At 53.6% G+C, this 18,991-nt stretch overlaps 6 protein-coding genes across 6 annotated transcripts; 2 read left to right on the top strand and 4 right to left on the bottom strand.

Moving 5' to 3' along the window:
* Positions 1–141: 141 nt before the first annotated feature.
* W97_05235 (uncharacterized protein) lies at positions 142–2,381 on the top strand (the record flags this gene model as incomplete). The annotated part of the gene is made up of 5 exons (XM_007783119.1): positions 142–470; positions 526–560; positions 618–802; positions 845–1,508; positions 1,570–2,381. The coding sequence occupies 5 exons, from the start codon at positions 142–144 to the stop codon at positions 2,379–2,381; spliced, it is 2,025 nt and encodes a 674-aa protein (XP_007781309.1).
* Positions 2,382–3,481: 1,100 nt separating this feature from the next.
* W97_05234 (serine/threonine protein kinase) lies at positions 3,482–4,519 on the bottom strand (the record flags this gene model as incomplete). Its single annotated transcript, XM_007783118.1, has 1 exon — positions 3,482–4,519. The coding sequence occupies one exon, from the start codon at positions 4,517–4,519 to the stop codon at positions 3,482–3,484; it is 1,038 nt and encodes a 345-aa protein (XP_007781308.1).
* A 3,761-nt stretch (positions 4,520–8,280) lies between these two features.
* On the bottom strand, positions 8,281–10,618 carry W97_05233 (uncharacterized protein; the record flags this gene model as incomplete). The annotated part of the gene is made up of 2 exons (XM_007783117.1): positions 8,281–10,057; positions 10,110–10,618. The coding sequence occupies 2 exons, from the start codon at positions 10,616–10,618 to the stop codon at positions 8,281–8,283; spliced, it is 2,286 nt and encodes a 761-aa protein (XP_007781307.1).
* A 1,407-nt stretch (positions 10,619–12,025) lies between these two features.
* W97_05232 (uncharacterized protein) lies at positions 12,026–14,280 on the bottom strand (the record flags this gene model as incomplete). Its single annotated transcript, XM_007783116.1, has 6 exons — positions 12,026–12,384; positions 12,435–12,508; positions 12,561–13,277; positions 13,330–13,443; positions 13,495–14,155; positions 14,208–14,280. The coding sequence occupies 6 exons, from the start codon at positions 14,278–14,280 to the stop codon at positions 12,026–12,028; spliced, it is 1,998 nt and encodes a 665-aa protein (XP_007781306.1).
* Positions 14,281–16,791: 2,511 nt separating this feature from the next.
* On the top strand, positions 16,792–17,710 carry W97_05231 (uncharacterized protein; the record flags this gene model as incomplete). Its single annotated transcript, XM_007783115.1, has 3 exons — positions 16,792–16,892; positions 16,946–17,166; positions 17,286–17,710. 3 exons carry the CDS (start codon positions 16,792–16,794, stop codon positions 17,708–17,710), a joined length of 747 nt encoding a protein of 248 aa, XP_007781305.1.
* A 463-nt stretch (positions 17,711–18,173) lies between these two features.
* On the bottom strand, positions 18,174–18,485 carry W97_05230 (uncharacterized protein; the record flags this gene model as incomplete). Its single annotated transcript, XM_007783114.1, has 2 exons — positions 18,174–18,287; positions 18,321–18,485. The coding sequence occupies 2 exons, from the start codon at positions 18,483–18,485 to the stop codon at positions 18,174–18,176; spliced, it is 279 nt and encodes a 92-aa protein (XP_007781304.1).
* Positions 18,486–18,991: the final 506 nt, after the last annotated feature.

Here is an 18,991-nt window from a genome sequence, read left to right as displayed (position 1 = left end):
CTACCTGCAACGCAATCGCTATTTTCCTGGAAAATATACAAACCCATTGCACGCTCTGCAATAGCAGCTCCGCTTGTTTTATTCAATTGTATAACACGCTTCCTCGCAGCTGCAACGAAGATGATGGAGGATGGTAGAAAAATGAAGACCCCTCTGCAAACTTCTGACTTGCTCTTCACCACTTCAGCGACCAAATTCTCGGAGACACTAAAATCTATCAAGCGTTCCACATTGTCCATCTCCAATCGGTTGCGGTCTATCGAGCAAGACTCCCAGTTCGTCTACGCGGTAGCGGATGCGTATAATTTGCCATTGATCGCGAATGAAAGATGCGGTTCATGGTATATACCGCCAGAACGGAAGGCCGGCAGCGCATACTTCAAATCTACGGATGGACATATAGGCGAATGGTCGTTCAGTTTGCGGAGGCTGAACACGCAAGTACTCGATGTAATCGGGCAGCATGATGGGTACGACGGCTTCAGTACTCTGTGAGTATGGAAGAAGCTAATAGGTTTACTGTAGGTGCATTATTGTTGACTCTACGCGGAGGGGCAAGAGTGCGTTGTAATGGTCAACGTATGTCTTGGCTGCCACAGCGCTGACCATTCTCGAAGGAATGCCCGATGCACTCAGCAAGACCATCCCGATATGGTGTGCCGTGCTGAACAGAGCTTTGTTTCCTGAGCAGACCAATGCTCATCAATTGCACAGCCCGCCAATATCAGTCTCTGGATCCGAGCACTCGCAAATAGAAGCTCGTTTGAGATTTTTCTTAGGTCAATTCCAGGCACGTCTTCAAGTTGTCTCGCCACACATTCTGAACACTAACTTGGCATAGGAGCTTGGTCTTCCTCTCTCCGCGTTCCGAGAGAAGCTTTCTAAACCACTTCGCCCGTTGTGGGTAACTCAAGAAAGCATCCTGCCAGCGGGACCGTCTGCTTTTGACGCCTTCCATCCCGTGATCCTCTGTACCGCTTCCCGTCGAGTGCCGGGGGGTGAGGTATCTGAAGGCGGTTACATCCAAGGCGCCGGGGACGATAGTGAAGGATGGGCCTCCGGGCTCACCTCAGAATTGTTCTGGCAGAACAAAGAGAGGCTTATGCGCACCTCTGAGGAAGACCTACCTGATCTAATCCAGGAGCTTGTTGAGGTTGCTTGCTCGAACGTTGCTGGAGGGAAACCCATTCTTATTGAGCCTACAGCCGTTTTCCATCTGAGTACTACCGACATAGCCGCCACAGTGTGCAAAGAGTTCGATGCAATCGTATCTTGCGGAGCAACGGAAGATGCCGGTCTTAGAGAACTCCTAAAGAGCAACTATCTCCATCTTCAATGTACGGCTGGCAAGTTAGGCAGTCGGGATCTACGGGGAGAGCTCCACAAGCTTAACGATTTCCTTGTATCCAGACCGCCGGTGAAAAGCATACTCATCTGCTGTTCAACAGGAAAAGACCTATCAGTGGGTGTTGCTCTTGCAGCTCTGTGTATGTGTTGTGACGACAACGGTAAGTCTTGATTCAAACCCTTGTACGCTCTACGTCTTGACGACCTCTTGAATTAATGCAGTGCTCTTTCTAGGCAATCTCAAACCCCAATCTTCGACAGAGAGTATCACCAAAGCTCTCATCCGCCAACGTCTCAGCTGGATCATGACTTCGCATCCGCCTGCTAATCCGTCTCGTGCAACCCTCCAATCCGTCAATGCCTTTCTGATGCAGCGGCCGTGTCCGCCAGTAGCAATACAACAACCTCAGCCTGCAGCAAACGGCCACCTGCAAGAACACGTCCGGTTGGTGTCAATCGAAGCTCCGAGTGCATCCCCACCGCCGGATCGCTCTACTGTACTGCAAGCAGCCCGACCATTCTCAACCACGGGGACCTTCCACGGTCTCTCCGGGTCTTGGACGATCAACCGGACGCTCACGAGCTACCATTCAGCTCTTCCTTCTGGAACCTTTACCGGCAATGCCACCTTTACCGCACGTACGCCGACATCCCGCGTTAAGAATGTAGATGCAGAGTACCTATACTCTGAGGCTGGTGTCTTCAAGACCAATACCGGGCTGGAGATGCATGCCGGCCGGAAGTACATTTACAGGCTGCAGACGGGCACTGAAGAGATTAGCGTTTGGTTTGTTGGCGACGACGGTGAAAGCGCCGCGGGGCTCGGCTGGCGGCTGGGTTCCGATCAGCTGGATGATCATGGAAAGATGGTAATGAAAGGAGGGCATCTCTGCGGCGAAGATCAGTACGATGCGAGATACGAGTTCCAGAGGAATACTGATCAGCAAGAATCCTCCATTGAGAGGTTTCGGCTGATATACCAAGTCAAAGGACCGAGGAAGAACTACTTGAGCGAGACATGGTTTACACGGTAAATCACAGCGTGGCCGAGTTGAGATCCACGTCTTAGGCCGTACAACGAGCCTCGTGTAGCGGGCTTATCCTGGTTTCGGCTATCGGAAACATAGCACATCCCATGGTGCGCTCTAACTCACGACAATACCTCTATCCGATTGCCTCTCCGTTGGCATTCCCACGAGCTCGAATCTCGATTGTCGAGTTCCATCAGTGTTATCAAGAGGGCCTTGACACAGATTCAGGATCTGGACGAGTAAAGAATTGCGCCGCAGTGCAACCGCCAATTCTTGTAAACACTAATAAAGCAAGCACGCTGTGCTGGGCAGTACTCTCAAGCTGGGTGCACGGTCAACAGGAAAATCGCGTAACAAGCAATGTGGAAAGTAGATGAACGCTCTGGAAGAAGCTGGGAGCGAGATGGTATGCAACGTTGAGCATAGGCGTAGCTGAGGTTGAGCAGCTGATGTGCAGAGAAAATATCACTCCAGATTGTGCGGTCTTGCTTTCCTGCCAGACACTGGCTACTATATGCCACCCTAGTTTAGTCTGCTCACAGGTTGTGTCATCTGGTACTCATAGCCGCATTTCACCAGACCACGTCCCACTTACCAACCGCTCAAAATATCGGGTCACGTGATATGTGAAGGATCGTTCGTTCTCTTTGGACCGCAGCTCTCGAGGGAATACTGTTTCATTGTTGCGTGTTTACACTAACGTTCCTCGAGAGTGTCGCTTACTAGTGTGATTGTAAAAGGCAACTGCTCTCTAAAGGTCCTTTTTTCTCCTCTCTGAGATCCTCCCGCTAACTTCGAAACATCCGAAAAACACTCTCAACTCGCAGTCAAAAGCCGCCCTAGAGAAGCCCCGCAGTCGACCTGTAGCCTCCCTATTCTGAAGGCTCCCGCGTTGGGAGCCGTGCAACAAGACTGCTGAGGATGAGCTCCATCCGGAGCAGGCTAACGTGTGGACTACCTATCTACTGATATAATTCAGCAGCTGACAGTTGCCGCAGCAAAACACCAACACCCGGTACTCGTTCAATGAGCTAGAATGGTCATAAGCAGCACCGAAATCGACTGTCGCTGCTGATCATCATCAACCGCTTATGATGAGTCCTTCATCCATCGACACGAGTTTGCTGGCCCTCGTCTAGGTCGGCCGCTGACGACACGTCTCCAGCCTCGAAGACCGGCTTGGGAAACCACTCATCCGGTACCTGGAACGCCGTCTTCCCCCCATCCGTCTGCCTATACCACTTGACCGTCACCCCGTCATACAGCTCCTTCGCCGAAACGCGCTTCCTGCTCTCCTTCTCCTTCCTCAACATAAGCTTCATCCAGTAATCCATCGACTTCGGGTACACTCGCTCCGCCGTTTCGCCCGGGACCCTCGGCGCCGTAATCGTCTCAACGACCCTCTCGCTAAAGCTGTCCCAGCGCCACTCATACACCCTCCGTTCTTCCTCACTCAGCCCCGCTACCTCGATGTACGGCCTCACGGGCGGGTGCCCCGTCGTCATCCAATGCACGACCGCGCCGACCGCCCAGATATCCGCCTCGCGCGTATCCCTGAATTCGTCCGCAGGCTGCCAAATGGGTGTCCCGAGCGGCCTGTGACCCGTCCGCTGTCCCGACTCCGCCGCGAACTTAGCGAGCCCGAAATCGGTGAGTCGGAGATCTGGCAAAGCGCCCTCGCGTGGCTCCAGCAGCATGTTGTCCGGCTTGATGTCGCAGTGCACGATGGGCTGCTCAAGTTGGCAGTGCAGCCAGTGGACTGCGTCCCCCAGCTGCGCGAGGACGTGCCAGACGATATCCTCCTCCAACCCTTTCCGGCGGGTCTGCATCACCGCCCGGCCATAGAAGTCGTACAGGTCGCCGCCAGGACAGTAGCCCAGCAGTATCCTAGCGCCGTCCTCGAAATCCTCGGCGCCCCAGATTCCGAGGAATTGGACGATGTGGGGGTGCGATGCGATGGTACAGAGCATGCGTCGCTCGTAGGCCAGATTTATGGCCAGTTTGGGGCTCTTGACGACGAAGAGGGCGCGCGTTGGTAGGTGCTGTGTTAGCTCTATGAGGCCTTGGCCGCCGTCGTACAGCTCGTGAACACGGAAATCGGCGATGCGGGCGGTGCCGCTGGTCATGGGAGTCCAGTTCATGGGCGGTGGGGTGGGGATCAGTGAGGCCGCGAGAGAGGGCGAGGAGGCGGCTACTGATCCGGTTGAAGAACTTCCTGTAGCCGCGCTGGAGGAGCTTGCTGCCGATTCCACGGAGTAAATCGTAGTTTCATGCGGGTTTGCGAAGCGGACAGACCTGGTAGGGATCACTGGCGAATTCGGAGGACCGCGCGGCTTGTCAAAATTTTCGCGAGGGTCGTCAAGTAAGGATGGATTTGCTGCGGATGGCAAGTGACTCTTCGTAGGATTGTCCTTGTGTTCCGAATCTGGTGTGGGAAGGACGCTGGGACGGCAGGAGATCGGGGTGTTAACAGGCGGGTCCGATCTTGGAGAGACGTGTGTCTCCTCAAGCAGTGACAGCTTAGCTACGGAGAGGCTCCCCATCGCTACAGGACTACAGGAGGATAAGGCCAGGGCGTCCGGGGCAGCGGGTTGGTCTGGACAAGCAAAGGAAGAGATGCTCCTTTGGCAGAGACGGTACAAATGCAGAGAAGAGTGCCGGATACTGCTCTGCTCTCAATTGTGCAGGGTCCAATCTGTAAGATTATTAGTTATAACTACCGTTGCGTCAGCGGAAATGGGAATGTCGGTTTGCGGGAGCAGTAATATTGCGGTAATCCCAACAATCGTGGAGTACAGTAAGGATGCGAAGAGTGGGCACATCTGTCACCAGAACCTCATATCCCTTGAGCGGATCTGCGGATGAGGGACGGAAGGGCTGGGCGATTGGTAAAATGGTGGAAGATACATACCGTTGCAGATTGTGAACTTTCGCAAGGCTCTTGACCGTGTATGCTAGATAAGCACGGAAGATTACACTAGAAGTGTGCGTGTTTCGCAGTCACTGCCTCTGAGAATGCAAGTCCAAGTGGCGGTGAAGCCTCTGAGGATATGGAATGTTGCGGCTTCCCGCTGGAGGAAGGCCAACAACTATATAATTTTACAACACCACCTTGAAGTGGTACGCTACGCTTAATTTCGGGCACTAACCATTTTGGTTGTGGTGAGCATTTTAATCCTCTTCTTGTGTGCTTACAAGCTTTGGAACGCTCGGAGACGGACCAGACTTAGACACCGGAACAACCTTGGTAGAGTAGATAGACTAGCAAATCTGCCACAAGGTGCGAAAGTGAACACGATAGCCAACAAAGACGACGTGAAGTTAAAGAAACGCGCTATTTTGGTGTGAAATCAAGAGAATCGGCCTACGACAATATCTTCGGAGAAGAGGTGTGGTGTCCAGCCCCTAAGAAATGTATCACTTGAAATTTGGGACTCGACCAGCGGCTCCCATTACAAGGATTATGCGAGGAAAGGCCCATCGGGCAACAATGCCGCCATATGACAAGCGCAAATGGGATCTGTACAAACACCAGCATTAATTTTCACCATGAAAGGATGCCTTGCAGAGTTGGTAATGGAATCTCGCACTCGCACTGCCCGAAGGAGGAAGTTTGTCAAAACGTCATGGCGAGCCAGAGTTTGACGTACCTGAGACAGGAATCATACGGTCCACCGGAACAATCGCGATATTCTAAACCGGGCGGATATGTCCTGAGACATCTACCTCGAGTGCGCCGCACAAGCATAGCCAACTTGGACCTCGCGATCTGTTACCGCGTGCCGTCCCACTGCTGAGCACGCATCGACCGCGTGGACGTAGTAGACACAGCCACAGACGGCGTAGCGCTCGATGACTCGGTAGCACATCGAGATGATAGTACTTTTGGGACTGAGGCGTGAGACGAGCTTCGGTTGCGGCGTTGTTGTTTATCGTATGGTTGTGGGAGATCGGAGGGTGTTTGGTGGCGCGGGAGGTCCTGAAAAATACACTGCGCAAAGATGATGAGTCCAAGCTCCTAACTCTAAAGCGGTGCTAGTACCTTGTTTGAAACAGCGAGGGTCAAAGTTGAAGTAGTGACGCCGGAGTTTTGACTTGGGGTTGGATACTAAGAAGACTGATGTAGGCGCAAGAACAACAGATGGCAAGACGGTACGATGTAGCGAGAAGCCAGATCCAGTGGGTATGTACAGTTAATATGTTGATCATCATTGGGCGTAACAGACACCTTGTAGCGCTATAGCACGGAGAGGCCGTAAGGCTATGACGCTGTAGGCGAGATGGGTAGACGGGCAAAGAGGCTTAGTTCCACGTGAAGAGATCTGAGCCGCAACTGCATTCTAGAATTTCCGATTTGTAACATTGTCCGCGAATGCAGGACCAGTAAACAGCAACATGATAGTTTGACGCTGCGCCGCCGCTCACCGCAGCCCTACGGATTCTACTTCGGGAATGAGATTTGATTGGTACAAAGCTCGAAAACGACTGGGAATGCAGAAAGGTTCTACCAGTGGCTGAGTGAGATCATAAAGGAAACAGGCACGGTGACCGCTTCATAGCGAGTTGCTAGAGGATTGCCTACGGATAGCCCGATGCTATGGACGTTGCCTGGTTTTTGAAGGCCCCCATTGGCGGTGAGCGGTGAGTCGCATCTCCAAAGGCTTCACTGGGTGTCACCTGGTATCCCCAGGCTAACCAGTTCCTACATATCCGAAGGCAGTATAGCAGTATAAGTGAGAGATAACAGGGGATGGCAGCCCTGGCGCCTTCCGAGTCACCCGGCAACGGAGTTTAAGTCGGTGATGTCCGAGATCGTGACGGACGCGGTCATAAGGCTTGACACACAGCTTTACCTTAGTAACGGCGCCGAGTTAGCACCCGAGCGTGGTTGATACGGAGTACTGTCATGACTGTTCTGGCGTTGATGTCAGATGTCAGCTGTAGGGCTGCAGAAGCCGTTCTCACTAAGCAGTCTTGGTCTAGCTCTTCGTTAGCCACGTGCTAGTGCAACCGGGAGCGCCTTGGCTGCACAGTTGCACACCGTCAAGATGCGGCTCAGCTTCATACAAATCGGTGACAACCACCCTGCATCTGGCGGAGGACGCAGTCAGTCTCTGTGCACCTGCGGATTTTGGTCTGACCCGAGGGCTGCTTGAAAGTCTGTACGGTGGCTTCGGCTAGAGTGGCTCGGAGTGCTCCATCGGCTTGGCTGATGCTGATACCCACTGCAGGTTAGAAACATGGTCGTATAACCGTCACATAACTAAAACTGTTATATAACCGTGTGAGATTATTGAAATTGCGAGTGGGCAGGATTGTAATCTCAGATCGGTTATGGGATCGTTATAAGCTAATGGCTGTTGTGAAATTGATGTGTGACTGTCTTGGCACTGTCGTGGGATTATCGAGGTTTCCAAAACTGTTTTACAGCCGTTTTGGGTTTTTGAAAAAATCGTCTTTTCAAAACAGTTCTACGACCATGTTTGTAATCTGCAGTGGGCCCAGATGTCCGCTTGCAGGAGAGCGAGATGGTACGGGGATCCAGCTTAGCAGTCATCGGAGGAATCTTAGTCCCGGTAAAGTCATGAGACTCATCGTGCCTGCCATACTGACCTGAGCCGCTGCACTGTAACCTTTTGCCTTGTGGGCTAGAACTGCTTGTGCTATCTAATCATGACAACACGTCATCGTCTCTTACAAACTGTGAGCGTTTAGAAATCTAATTTCAAATTCCAAACCCGCAGTGAGAGACCAGTCTCCTAATCCATGCTATCATGCCAACCATCAGTTTCGTAGCCTTCGTCATGTAACACACTCCCTACGCCACGCTCCTCCCATGCATATGTACCGTGAGTTGTGCCCTTCCCAGACAGTAAGTCATCCACTTCTCCTAACACAATGCTCAATTCCTCTTCCTCCGCTTCCTCGAACTCCCACTCTCCTGACTCTCCACCTCCTCATTCGCCGTCGTCGATGGACTAGTCGCCACACTCGTAATACTCTCGACCCTCCCACCGCCACCATCCCGTTCCGTGCCATCGCCAAGCCCGTCTGCACCATCCCACCCAAACATGTTCGGGTCCGGCGGCGCGTTGAAGTCCACATCCAGATCCTCAAACAGATCCCCGTCCGCAACACCATTCGCAGAGAAGTAATCCCCAGACGAGATGAAGTTATTGAGGTCGAAGTCGCTCGGAGCGCCCAGCCCGCCGTCAATGCCGCCGTAGCTGGCGTTGCCGTCTGAGAGCGGAAGGCCTGGGATCGCGCCGGTAGGTGATAGCGGGACGAGTCGTTCGGCTAGGTTTTGTACCTTGGTCGCTTGTTCCTCTTGCAGCTTCTGCAGCATCTCGATCTGCGCCTGGTTCGCGACGAAGTGATCCAAGCTGGGTATGGGCGGCGAGATCGAAGATGCCAGTGCATCGTTGCCGTTGCCGTTGCCGTTTGTTCCAGCGCCGGAGAGAGCGGCGAGGGAGCCGGCGTTGGGAGCGCCACTCGCGGCGATTGCATTGAGCATCTCGTTTCGCTGCTGCGGCGTGAGAGGCGGTGCACCGCTTGTGGTCTGGTACTGATCCAACGTCGCTGGGAGGTCTAAATTGCTAGCTTCGACGCCGTTGAGGTTGTTCACGTTGTTGATGACTGATATCATATCTGCGCTTTCGGGAACCTGGGAGAGCAGGTTCGGTGTTTCCGCGTCGGTCTTTATCTCCACTGGACTGTCTGCGTTCGTGAATCGTGGAGTGGAGCCACCGCTCTTAGTTCGGCTAGAAGAGCGAGGCGCTTGGTGAGTTGGCCCGGGGCTGAGCGTTGAGCGAGCGGGTGAGGATGCCGCTTTCTCCCTGACTACCGGTGCTGGGAGGAGCGCGAGCGGCCGTCTTCCAGTGCGGTGAAATTGATTTTGTGCGTTGATGGCGGACTCCGCGTAGTCGCCAACGTCGAAAACGTTGCCGTGCTCCTGAGAGTTCTGGGGTACCGTGTTCTTGAACATGTCGGCAATATTAGTGTTGCCCTCAAGACTACGGTTGTAAAAAGTCGCTAGAAAAGTCAAGATCGCGTTGATAGAGTTCTCGTGGCGGTCGTGCAGCGTCTGGAAAGCGCTGGCCTGTTGGTATAGCTGTTCGTTCTGCCGTCGTATTGCGGTTATGGCTTGAGAGATGTACCTCTGCTGCGTTTGTAACCCTTGCAGCTCTTCTTGCCATCGCTGCAGCTCTGTCCGGGATACAGCGACGAGGTCTTGATTGCTTCCATCGCCTCCACGGTCGCCAGGACGAGTCTGACTGCGTTCACCAGCGGCACTGACCGGGTATTGCGTCGTCTCCGCATCGCTTTCGCCTTGCTCGTTCGAAGTTCCATCATTCTTCTTCCGTTTTGCGTTTGCCGTTACATTTTTGGGCTTTTGGATAAGCCAAAGGAGATCCGGTCTTCCCCGCTTGAAGTATCTGTTGAAATACTCGCTCGGCGGTTTTCGCTTCTGCTCACTAGCCTTCATAGACCCGTCCCCTAGGCCCACCCTCTTGTGAAAACCGTACATGTTGAGCTGTCGCACGAACGAAGCGTAGTTGTTGTGCTTAAACAGCTCCGGTATCAAAGTTTTCGCGAACTCGTCCTCATCCAGCACGATGAAGGAATTACCATCATCAGACCATCGTATCAGATCAGTGTTCCGGTCTTCGTCAAGAAAACTGTGATGAGCACCGTTAGCTGGGTCCTTGCGAATGCCTCGGCTTGACTGACCTGCTGAGCTTCTGCACAAATGGCGGTATCTGCTTCCTCTTAGCCTGCGCATCCCGCTTCGCCACTACTGCTCTCTGTGCCATATCGCCATCCTCATCGTTATCATATGCCGCTCCGCTGCCTCCCGGTGTCATTGCTCGACTGCCAAAGTCCTGCCAAGCGGGCTGATTCGCAGATGTTCCTCGCGCTGCCAGCTCCTGATTTGTGTTTCTTCTCACGAGCTGATTGGAATTAAGCCCTGCGCTTGGAGCTAGCCGTGGCCCACTGCCCTGCGCGATGGAAGCGGCTGAATTTGCACCGTAGACATTGCCAATCTCGTAGGCGGATGGATCGGGATAGACCGTTCCAAGGCCACTCGTTGCGGCGGGATCGTTCCAGTCGAGGAGTTGGTCTTCGGGTAGATTTGAGGAATCAGGGTACGTAAGGCCGGTATGAAGTTGCGGTTGCTGCTGCATCACTGGTGATGCGCCAGGCGCTGGCCGTTTGCGGGTCGGCACATGCGTTTGCATACCTACGAAGAGAGTGTGGATGGAAAGGCGGCGCAAGGGAGCGAGGTGGGTAGCCTTCCGATTGCAGCAACAGGGCCTCGGTGCCTGCCCACTTCTGCTTCAACACTGGACCGCTATGGGGTTGCGAGGCGAGCGAGACGAGTTTTTCCAGAGCGAGGCGTAAGGTCTGATATTCAGCTGTCGCTTGGGTTGTCCAGAGATCTGATGGCAGAGCACACGTGCCAGCAGTCCTCTAGCGATTCCGCGTGGGATTATGTACGGCCGTGACGTTGGTAGAAGCTTGTCGTCTACGCCAGAGTCGTGACCACGGGCGTAAAAGAATTGCGTTGTCCTGCAGGGTGAAGACTAAAGCGGGTGTCTTTAAGGCGGGCTCTTGCGGAGCGAGCGTTTCGGGCTGATATGCGGGTTGGGACAAGGCGGCATTGACTGTACGGCGCGGGCAAGGCTGGTGGGAGAGGTAGAACAAGGCGGCAGGCGAAGCTATGGCAAGCACGGTGTTTGTGGATAGCTCTGCTTGGGTCATTGAGCGTGGTGGTGAGGTTGGTTTATTGTGGCATCTTTTTCCCGTACTGGATTACTGAATTACTGAATTATGACACGACCGCTGAAGGGACAGGACACCAGGTCACGGTATCCCCAAAGAAGCCTAGCGCCACCACCACAACCGTCTCGCGCCTAACTACCTATATGGGATTTACATATGGGATCTACGTCCATGGGTGTCGCAGCTGCAATGTTGAAGCGATCCGGAACCAAATCGCGGAGTTGTTCCCTCCCCATTAATGGTGCTTCAAGACTGATACGCGGCCGCAGAGACAGCCGCCGTCAATAGACTGGCCGCTGCCCAACGGGTTAACCGCTGCACCATGAGCTCGCGCTGACGTGCAGCATTCGCAGTCTTGGGTGAAGTCAAGGTTTACTACAAGCTCCAGCCATGTAACAGTGCGTTGGAGGAACTCCCGCAATTTACAACTTAGTGCCGTTTGGTGCCCAATTTCCATGGCCTCTAATTTTTACTACGTGTGGTGACTCCGTATATGTGTCTCAAGAGTTGTAATAGGGTTGCGGTTCTATGCCAGCGTATGCAGTGCTTAGTATAGGTATTCAAAACACAGCCAAGGCTTTCCTGAGCACCGGCTTTATCAATCCCTTTTGGTTATGCCTTCCAGATACAATACCGTCGGAGCATTGCAAGTGGTCAAGTCAAATGCATCACAAGGCACCGATGTTTAGTGGATACACCCATCGGGATGAAGGACATGAAAGAGTGACACTCAAGGCCATGAGTAGGTCATATTAAGAATTACATATAAAGGGTACCGCACTGTCAAGAATTGCCACCAAGCCTCCAAAGTACCAAACGACTATCCGACGCCACCAGCCAACGTTGATCCATGAAGACCCCGTCTACAAACCTGAGTCGATCTGGTTGGGCGGGTACAAGCCAGAGTACTTGTTCCAGTCCACACAGGTTTGCTCAAAGGCAGCCGGGATGTTGTACTTGGCGATGTCGTCAGGCCTCTCGAGGATGTTGATGTAAAGACCAGCAGACACGTGCCAGGCGACGTGGCAGTGGAAAGGCCAGACACCAGGGTTGTCAAGATCGAACTGCACAACGATGTACGAGGGCGTCGCACCGGCGTCTCTGGCAGGCGGCAGAATGTGGACGTCGCGACGTTGCGGGTTGCTGGGGTTGGTGACAACGCCGTCCCAGGTGCCAAAGCCTTGTGCGAGGACGTACATGTTGTGGCCGTGCATGTGCATTGCTATGGGCTCGTTAGTGAGGTCATTACGGAAGAGTTCAGTTCGTTCTTACGGTGGGACAGGAATTGGAATTTGTTGTAGACGACGAAGCGGACCGACTTGCTGTTGCCGAAGTTGTAGACGTTCCTATTAAAGTTAGCACGGTTCTACAGTCAGCTTAGGAGTAACGTGAACTTACGCCTCAGTGGGGAAGGTCAGGTTGCCCTGGTTGGCCCTGAGCAGGACCGGATCATTAAAGTTCCCGCGGAAGCTGCTGTTGTTGATCTTCCAGACCTGGTGGGTGCCGTTCGACCCGAAGGTGATGTCGAGCTGTTGGGTCTGCGTCGGATTCGGGTCTGGGGTGATGGGGAAGAGAGGCGTAACCAGAGCAAGGTCGTCGTTTTGGCAGGTCTTGATGCGCGCCTCCGTGATATCCGAGACGCTGGCCGGCACGGCTGAAGTGTTGGCACTCTCGTAGTAGATTGCGGCGACAGCATTAGGAGAAACACCATCAACCAAACTGCATGCGCCCAGGCCCCTGCCAAGCGAAGCACGCATCCAGTAAGCGCCAGAAGGGTTGCCCTTCGCCTCGACGACAACATCAGCACGTTGGCCAACACCCAGGGTGATGAGATCGGTCTTGTAGGGATTAATCGGAACGAAATCATCGGAGATCACGGTCATGGTGTGGTTGTCGATGCTGAACTTCTGCATGCCATCGGCGCTGGTGTTGATCAGTCGCAGAAGATGCTTCTTGCCAGACTTGAACGTGAACTTGCTGACACCGGCATTTGGCGTGCAGGCCTTGGTCGTGTTGGCACAGGGGTAGTTCATCTTGCCGTTGATCAAGTTGTTGTTGGATGGTGGGGGACGACCCTGGCGGACGGTCTGGTTGACAATCTTATAGTAGTCATCACTGTATACAGTCAGCTTGAGCTCTTGCCCAGGCCATACCTAGAAACACGTACTGATACCAGTCCGAAAGCATGATTGGGCCAACATCGACATCGTATTCGCCGTGCTTCGGGCCGTGGATGATCATTGGGCCAAAAGCACCGCCGGCGTATTGGGCGCTGTAGTGGCTGCGATGATTGTGAGCGCGGACCTTCGCTATGAGTGCTTATACTACTGACCTGTGGTACCAGCTGGAACCGTAGAGATCTGCCCTGAACCTGTAGGTGAATGTGGCATTTGGAACGATTGGGCATTGCTGAACAGCCGGCACACCGTCCATCCATGGCGTACCCTTCTGTGTGATACCGTGCCAGTGGAGGGCCGCACCCTCGTCCGGAAGCAAGTTCTTGACCTTGACCTCAATCCAGTCACCCCAGTTTGCCTCGATCAAGGGTCCTGGGAATCCATCATTGATCACCAAGCCGTCTTTCATGACGCCATCTGGTGCAATCTTTTTGTACGAGATGGTGAAATCGTAGTGACGGGTCACGCCAGTGTACGGAGCATCCGTGTAAGGGTTATTGTCCGTTGCGTTCTTGTCACCCCAGGGAAGGCCAGTGGGCCCGGGGCGGCCAGTAGAACTGCCCGAGGCATTGCCAGAAGCACCGGTGGAAGATGCCGAGCCGGAGCCAGAAGACCTGGTTGCAGTCACCCCGCTTGAGGATGATGCGGTACAAGTCGGGCATGGGTTGTTAGGAAGATACGGTGGCAGGTTCGGGCACGGCAAGACTCCCCACGGAGAGTTACCGTTCGTGTCCTTCTGGGGAAGGGCAGGAACAAGCGAGTCACACCCGTTTGGAACCCAGCCCGGTCCATGATAAGCGGATCCGTTGTTGCCGCCTGTTGCAACCGTTAGAATGGCGATAGTAGACATACTGCTGCCCCTACTTACCCAGGGGACGCTCAGGCGGTCGGTTCGCCGGGTCCCAGTGATTGACATTAGGATCCGTATATCTGGGTGGCATGGAAGTGGTGAATGTACTGTCTAGACCAGATACAGTCGGACATGTCGGAACAACATTGCAGACGGTGGTCGTAGACGTAGTACGCATGGTGACTGTCCTTTGTGTCCATGTTGGGAGAGAGCATGACGTTGTATTCTGTACAGATGGCGACGAGTTTATTAACGGGGTCACAGATGCGGAAAGAGCAGAGATCACAGATGTGACACTCAGCAGGTTTCGGGCATTGATGCCCATGTTGAAAGCAAGTAACGAATGTGAAGAGCGGATTGCTCAAAAGGAACGACTGAACAGTAAAGAGTGACTGTGGTTGGACGCAAGATAGAATCGTTGAACCTAGGAGGAAGAGAGGAGCTCATCCGTATTTATCGACCTCAGGAGATCAGGATCCATTCTACTCGTAGGGCTTGAGCTGAAGAGACGACCTGCAAGCCACAAAGCCATCGGCCCCCGCAGCTGTTGGTCAAGCTATGGTGGTCTGGGGATATCTGCACGTTCGCCGTCACCTTACCTTGTGGATGCGCCGAAAGAACAGATTATGAACGCCAAACGTGCAGGCTTCAATAAGCTTACCGGTAGCAGGAGCACTAGTCTCGAACACTGGGACGATATATCGAGCAATGCTCCTGTCTGAACGGTTCGGTTGGTCCTTGGGACAGGGTTGTTGACTACCGTTCGAGCAGTGGGGTAGTACCACTCTCCGTACAAGATGCTCTTCCCCTTATTCACCCACATGAGTATCTCATCATCGTGTCCGCTGGCGGCAATCCAGCTGACGTTGATCCATGGCGTATCCTTAGTGTATTCCTTCAAGAGGGCATGGGCGCCGTTCAATTTCAAAAGGAAGATCGACACGAGCCTCGAGCGGCCCAAGATAAGCTAGCTTTTGCTCGGTTGTACCTGACAGTAGCGTGCGGAAAAGTGACCGGGGAGCCGCCCGGGATCCTAAGGAGATTAGACAGGCGGCGTGGCGGACTTCCTACTGGCTAATTTTCCCTGATTTCGAACGAAGGACGCCATGGCTCTGGACTACTGCAGGGGTTAGCAGATCGAACGGCACGGTTTAAAATAAGGCCTGGGTATGGTGAACCGCCCGCTGCGGAAGCGGATACGGGCAATTGGTGCGAGCGAGTATCGTCTTAGCCTTCTCTCGCTGTTGCGATAAGCTCAGTCCGCGGGGTCGTACCGTGCACAAGTTGAGCTGCGGTGACTCTTGTCCATGGAGGTAGGTGTCCAACGTCAAACCCATCAAATTGAAATCTTGCTGCTCCGGCTCCCAATTCGACTCTTAGTGTTGTGAAACTCTAGGCGTGACTGGGCACAGCGCCAAATCTGAAGTGGCTCTCATCCTAGGCTATCTCAGGACAACAGCCTTGCCATATGCCAGCCGCTTCAAGCCTGACATGCTCAAAATAGCAGTGGCATTTACGGCGCGGCATGGCAAGGAGGTCAGGGGTGGCGGTGCTCTCGAGCCCCTCAATGGCTGGCGCTCGCTTTCTGTAACGATGCGGAACTTTAATGCTGAGCGGGAGGCAGGACTTCCATCCGTGCAGATCTCCAAGGACGCCGTCTGCCGCCCAGAAGCGCCGGGTTCGAGAGGAGGCCTGGCAAACGGCCCGACGACGGGAGATTGAAATCACCTTTCTCGTGTTCAAACATTGATATACGTCACGTGCGTGCTGACGCCAACCATTTTGAGCCGACCTCGAGTGCCCCGGCAGCGTCAACTACAACCTAATATCACTTCTTCACCGGAGAATCATAATAAAACGAGGCAAGTCCTGCCTTCCCTTCTTGCAAGTGTCCCCGTTCATCGCTGTGGCTTAACGAACGCCTGAGTTCTCTTGACACATCGGTGGTTATGATGCGTTCAAGTCCGCTAGTTCAATGCTTCTTAGATATCGGGTAATGCACCAAGTACAACGAATTCAAGAGGGAGTCCCTTCCCGCAATACAGAGATTTAGAATACTCTGAATCTACTCACCAGCTAGCATTTTCTACTCTCATCATCCACAACGGACACCTTGGCACGAGTTATTGGTTCCATATTTGGAGTATGTTGATTTGCTATTTACTATGTAGATTGTTCGCTCAATGCTTCTCTGTCAAAGCAGCTCCGTGTAGCATGTGAGATAGAAGTTCTGAGTTTAGAACAGTGTGTGCTCCTTTGGGTCCTATTCGGGGAGTAGTGCCCTACTTCTGTAGATAGGTTTACATCGTTTTGAGACTCACGCTGTCCTTTTGATATATTGGTTAAAAAACCTGAGTGCTTCGCGTTACCATCCACTCTGTTCTGCCTCAACGTCTCTTCATGCTAGCCGTTTTTCTGTTCTGATGCCTTTTGTCAGATAATGCCCCAAACTTGATGTTAACATCAGTCATTTCAGAGAAAACGACCTCACCACACGCCAGTAAAGATTGGGTCAAATATGAGCGGGTACGGTTTATGGCCTAGGCAGTAACGAAGCATTGCTAATGTGTTGACACAAAGTCTCCGGGAACTTGCCCGCCGCATGGCCATAGACGGTCCCGTCAGCATACGAAGCGCGTCAGGCCGGCGAGTTCGTGCCCAACTCGGCGGAAACTTCGTCGCCGACACCACGAATGCTAAGCAGTATATCAGCCTCCTTGTAGCCGTCCCAGTCAGCAATAATGACCATGAGCCAGTGTCTGGGAACATCCGAGTTACCCACAATTTTACATCCCCATAACGGACCTCACCAAACACGCGTCTCATAAGAAAATCGACGAAGTCAAGAACGATAGCGGACATATACTAGCCGAGATATGGCGAGTCTCGGCTGGCTCCAAGTCTTCTGACGCTGTGTACTTCCGGCCGGGATACGGGCAGCTCGCTGGGCTGATCAGGCTGACATTCCACGAGATGGGTCAGTCAAGTCTCTCATCTTCTTCAAGTGGCGCGCAACTTTAGGGAATATAGAAAAAAACACCCGGATCTCGATTCTTCGTCCGGTATGAGGCGCCCCAGCTGACCTCTCCCCACCAGACCAATGGTACGAAGAAGATACCCCCATTTACGTCCACCCCAAAGACCCAACCAAGCGCATCGACGTCCTCCCCTCGACCCGCCCCATTGAGATCCACCTCGACGGCCACGTCCTTGCCAAGTCCTCTCACTGCCTCCACCTCATCGAGCCGCTGCTGCCAACGCGGTACTACCTGCCGCCAACCTCCATGAACCCGGCCATTCTCCACAGGAGCGGCTCGAGGTCGCGGTGCCCGTACAAGGGCGAGGCGGAGTACTATGATGTCGTGCTGGACGGGAAGGTGTATAGGGATCTGATATGGTGGTACAGATATCCGACGTCGGAGGTCGCGCCGATTGCGGGGGCGCTGTGCTTCTACAACGAGAAGGTCGATGTTGTACTCGATGGGAAGAAGTTGGAGAGGCCGAAGTCGAAGTTCGCTTGATAAGAGCATGCTGGGCAGAAGGTGTATGATAATCGAGATGAGACGTGCAGATTTCGATGATGCATATATCTATGTGACACTACTGACGAAACTCCTGTTCAACAAGGCACAAAATAGATGCATAATTGGCAGGTAGGAATCGCAACAGAAACGGAGCAACCCCGAATGAAAATTCTCAACCGCAACCCCCCACTCCTCTCTCCACCGACTCCTACAACAGCCCACCGGCTCACCTAACAATGCCTCGCATGCCTCCCCTGCGCAACCAAGCTCACAAGCCCCTCCTCATATTTCCACGGCGCCTTCCCCATGGTGCTGCACTGCAGAAACTGGTCCTGCAATTATACACCGGCTTAACGCCCGCACAGTACACAAAGTGGCAAGCCCGCTTCCCCCACTTCTTGAAGATGCTCGCGAGCGTCGAAACAACACCGCGGGCTTCCACTTCCGCTGCCGCGGCGCCTCACTCGCTGCCTGCTTGCGCGCCGTCCTGCCCCTCGGCGTCGAGGAACTCGGAGGGGTCGATGGGTGTCCCGAAGACGTCGGTGGCGATGAAGGGGGCGCTGGTGTTGGAGATCTGGATTAGCTAACCTTCGAGGACTCCGTTTACCCAGAAGGCGAGCTTGCGGGTACCGTCCGGGAGGGCGAGGGCGAGGGCGGTGATCTTGACGTTGGGGTCGTCTTGAGACTGGGTGGTGCGTCTGCTGATGGCGAGGTTGCTGTCTACGGCGGTGGAGGCGGCGGTGCTGAGGAGGATGGAGAGGTTGAGGAACATGTTGGTGTTGGTGCTGGTGCTTAGGGGTTATGAATAGAAATGTTGAAAGAATTGCTTTTTGGAGCAGAGCTTGTGGATACGAAGATTGTTGCTGTGCTGCTGATAATCTTAGGACAAGGGAAAGCAAAGCCCTTACATACCCGCCGGGAAGGCTTCCAGAGTATCCGCACTCGAGACTGAAGTTCTTCGTCCTCTGAAGCTTGCCCACCTCGCCCGGCATGCAGGCTCCACTAGCAGTGCATAATGATCTGTTCTCGGTATGGCTTTGAACTAGATGACTTGGGAAGCATGGTATATTGCAGCACCAATGCACCTCATGCTCATGGAAAATGAAGATAGATTACGAGGAACGGCATACTGATACGAGATGGACCAAAGATAGAGAGAGATCAGCGCTTCGTGCCGTGTGCTGGCATACTCTATAGCCTTGTGGTTGCTGAAAGAACGACAGAGTTGCAGCCTGCATGCTCAGAGCTCTGATTCTGTTGCCGTTTCCTAAAGTGTGG

The sequence above is a fragment of the Coniosporium apollinis genome (assembly GCF_000281105.1).
Source record: "Coniosporium apollinis CBS 100218 chromosome Unknown supercont1.24, whole genome shotgun sequence".
Taxonomy (NCBI): Eukaryota; Fungi; Ascomycota; class Dothideomycetes; genus Coniosporium; species Coniosporium apollinis.
The sequence above is the reverse complement of the archived record's forward strand: the minus strand, read 5'-3'. Positions and strand labels throughout refer to the sequence as shown.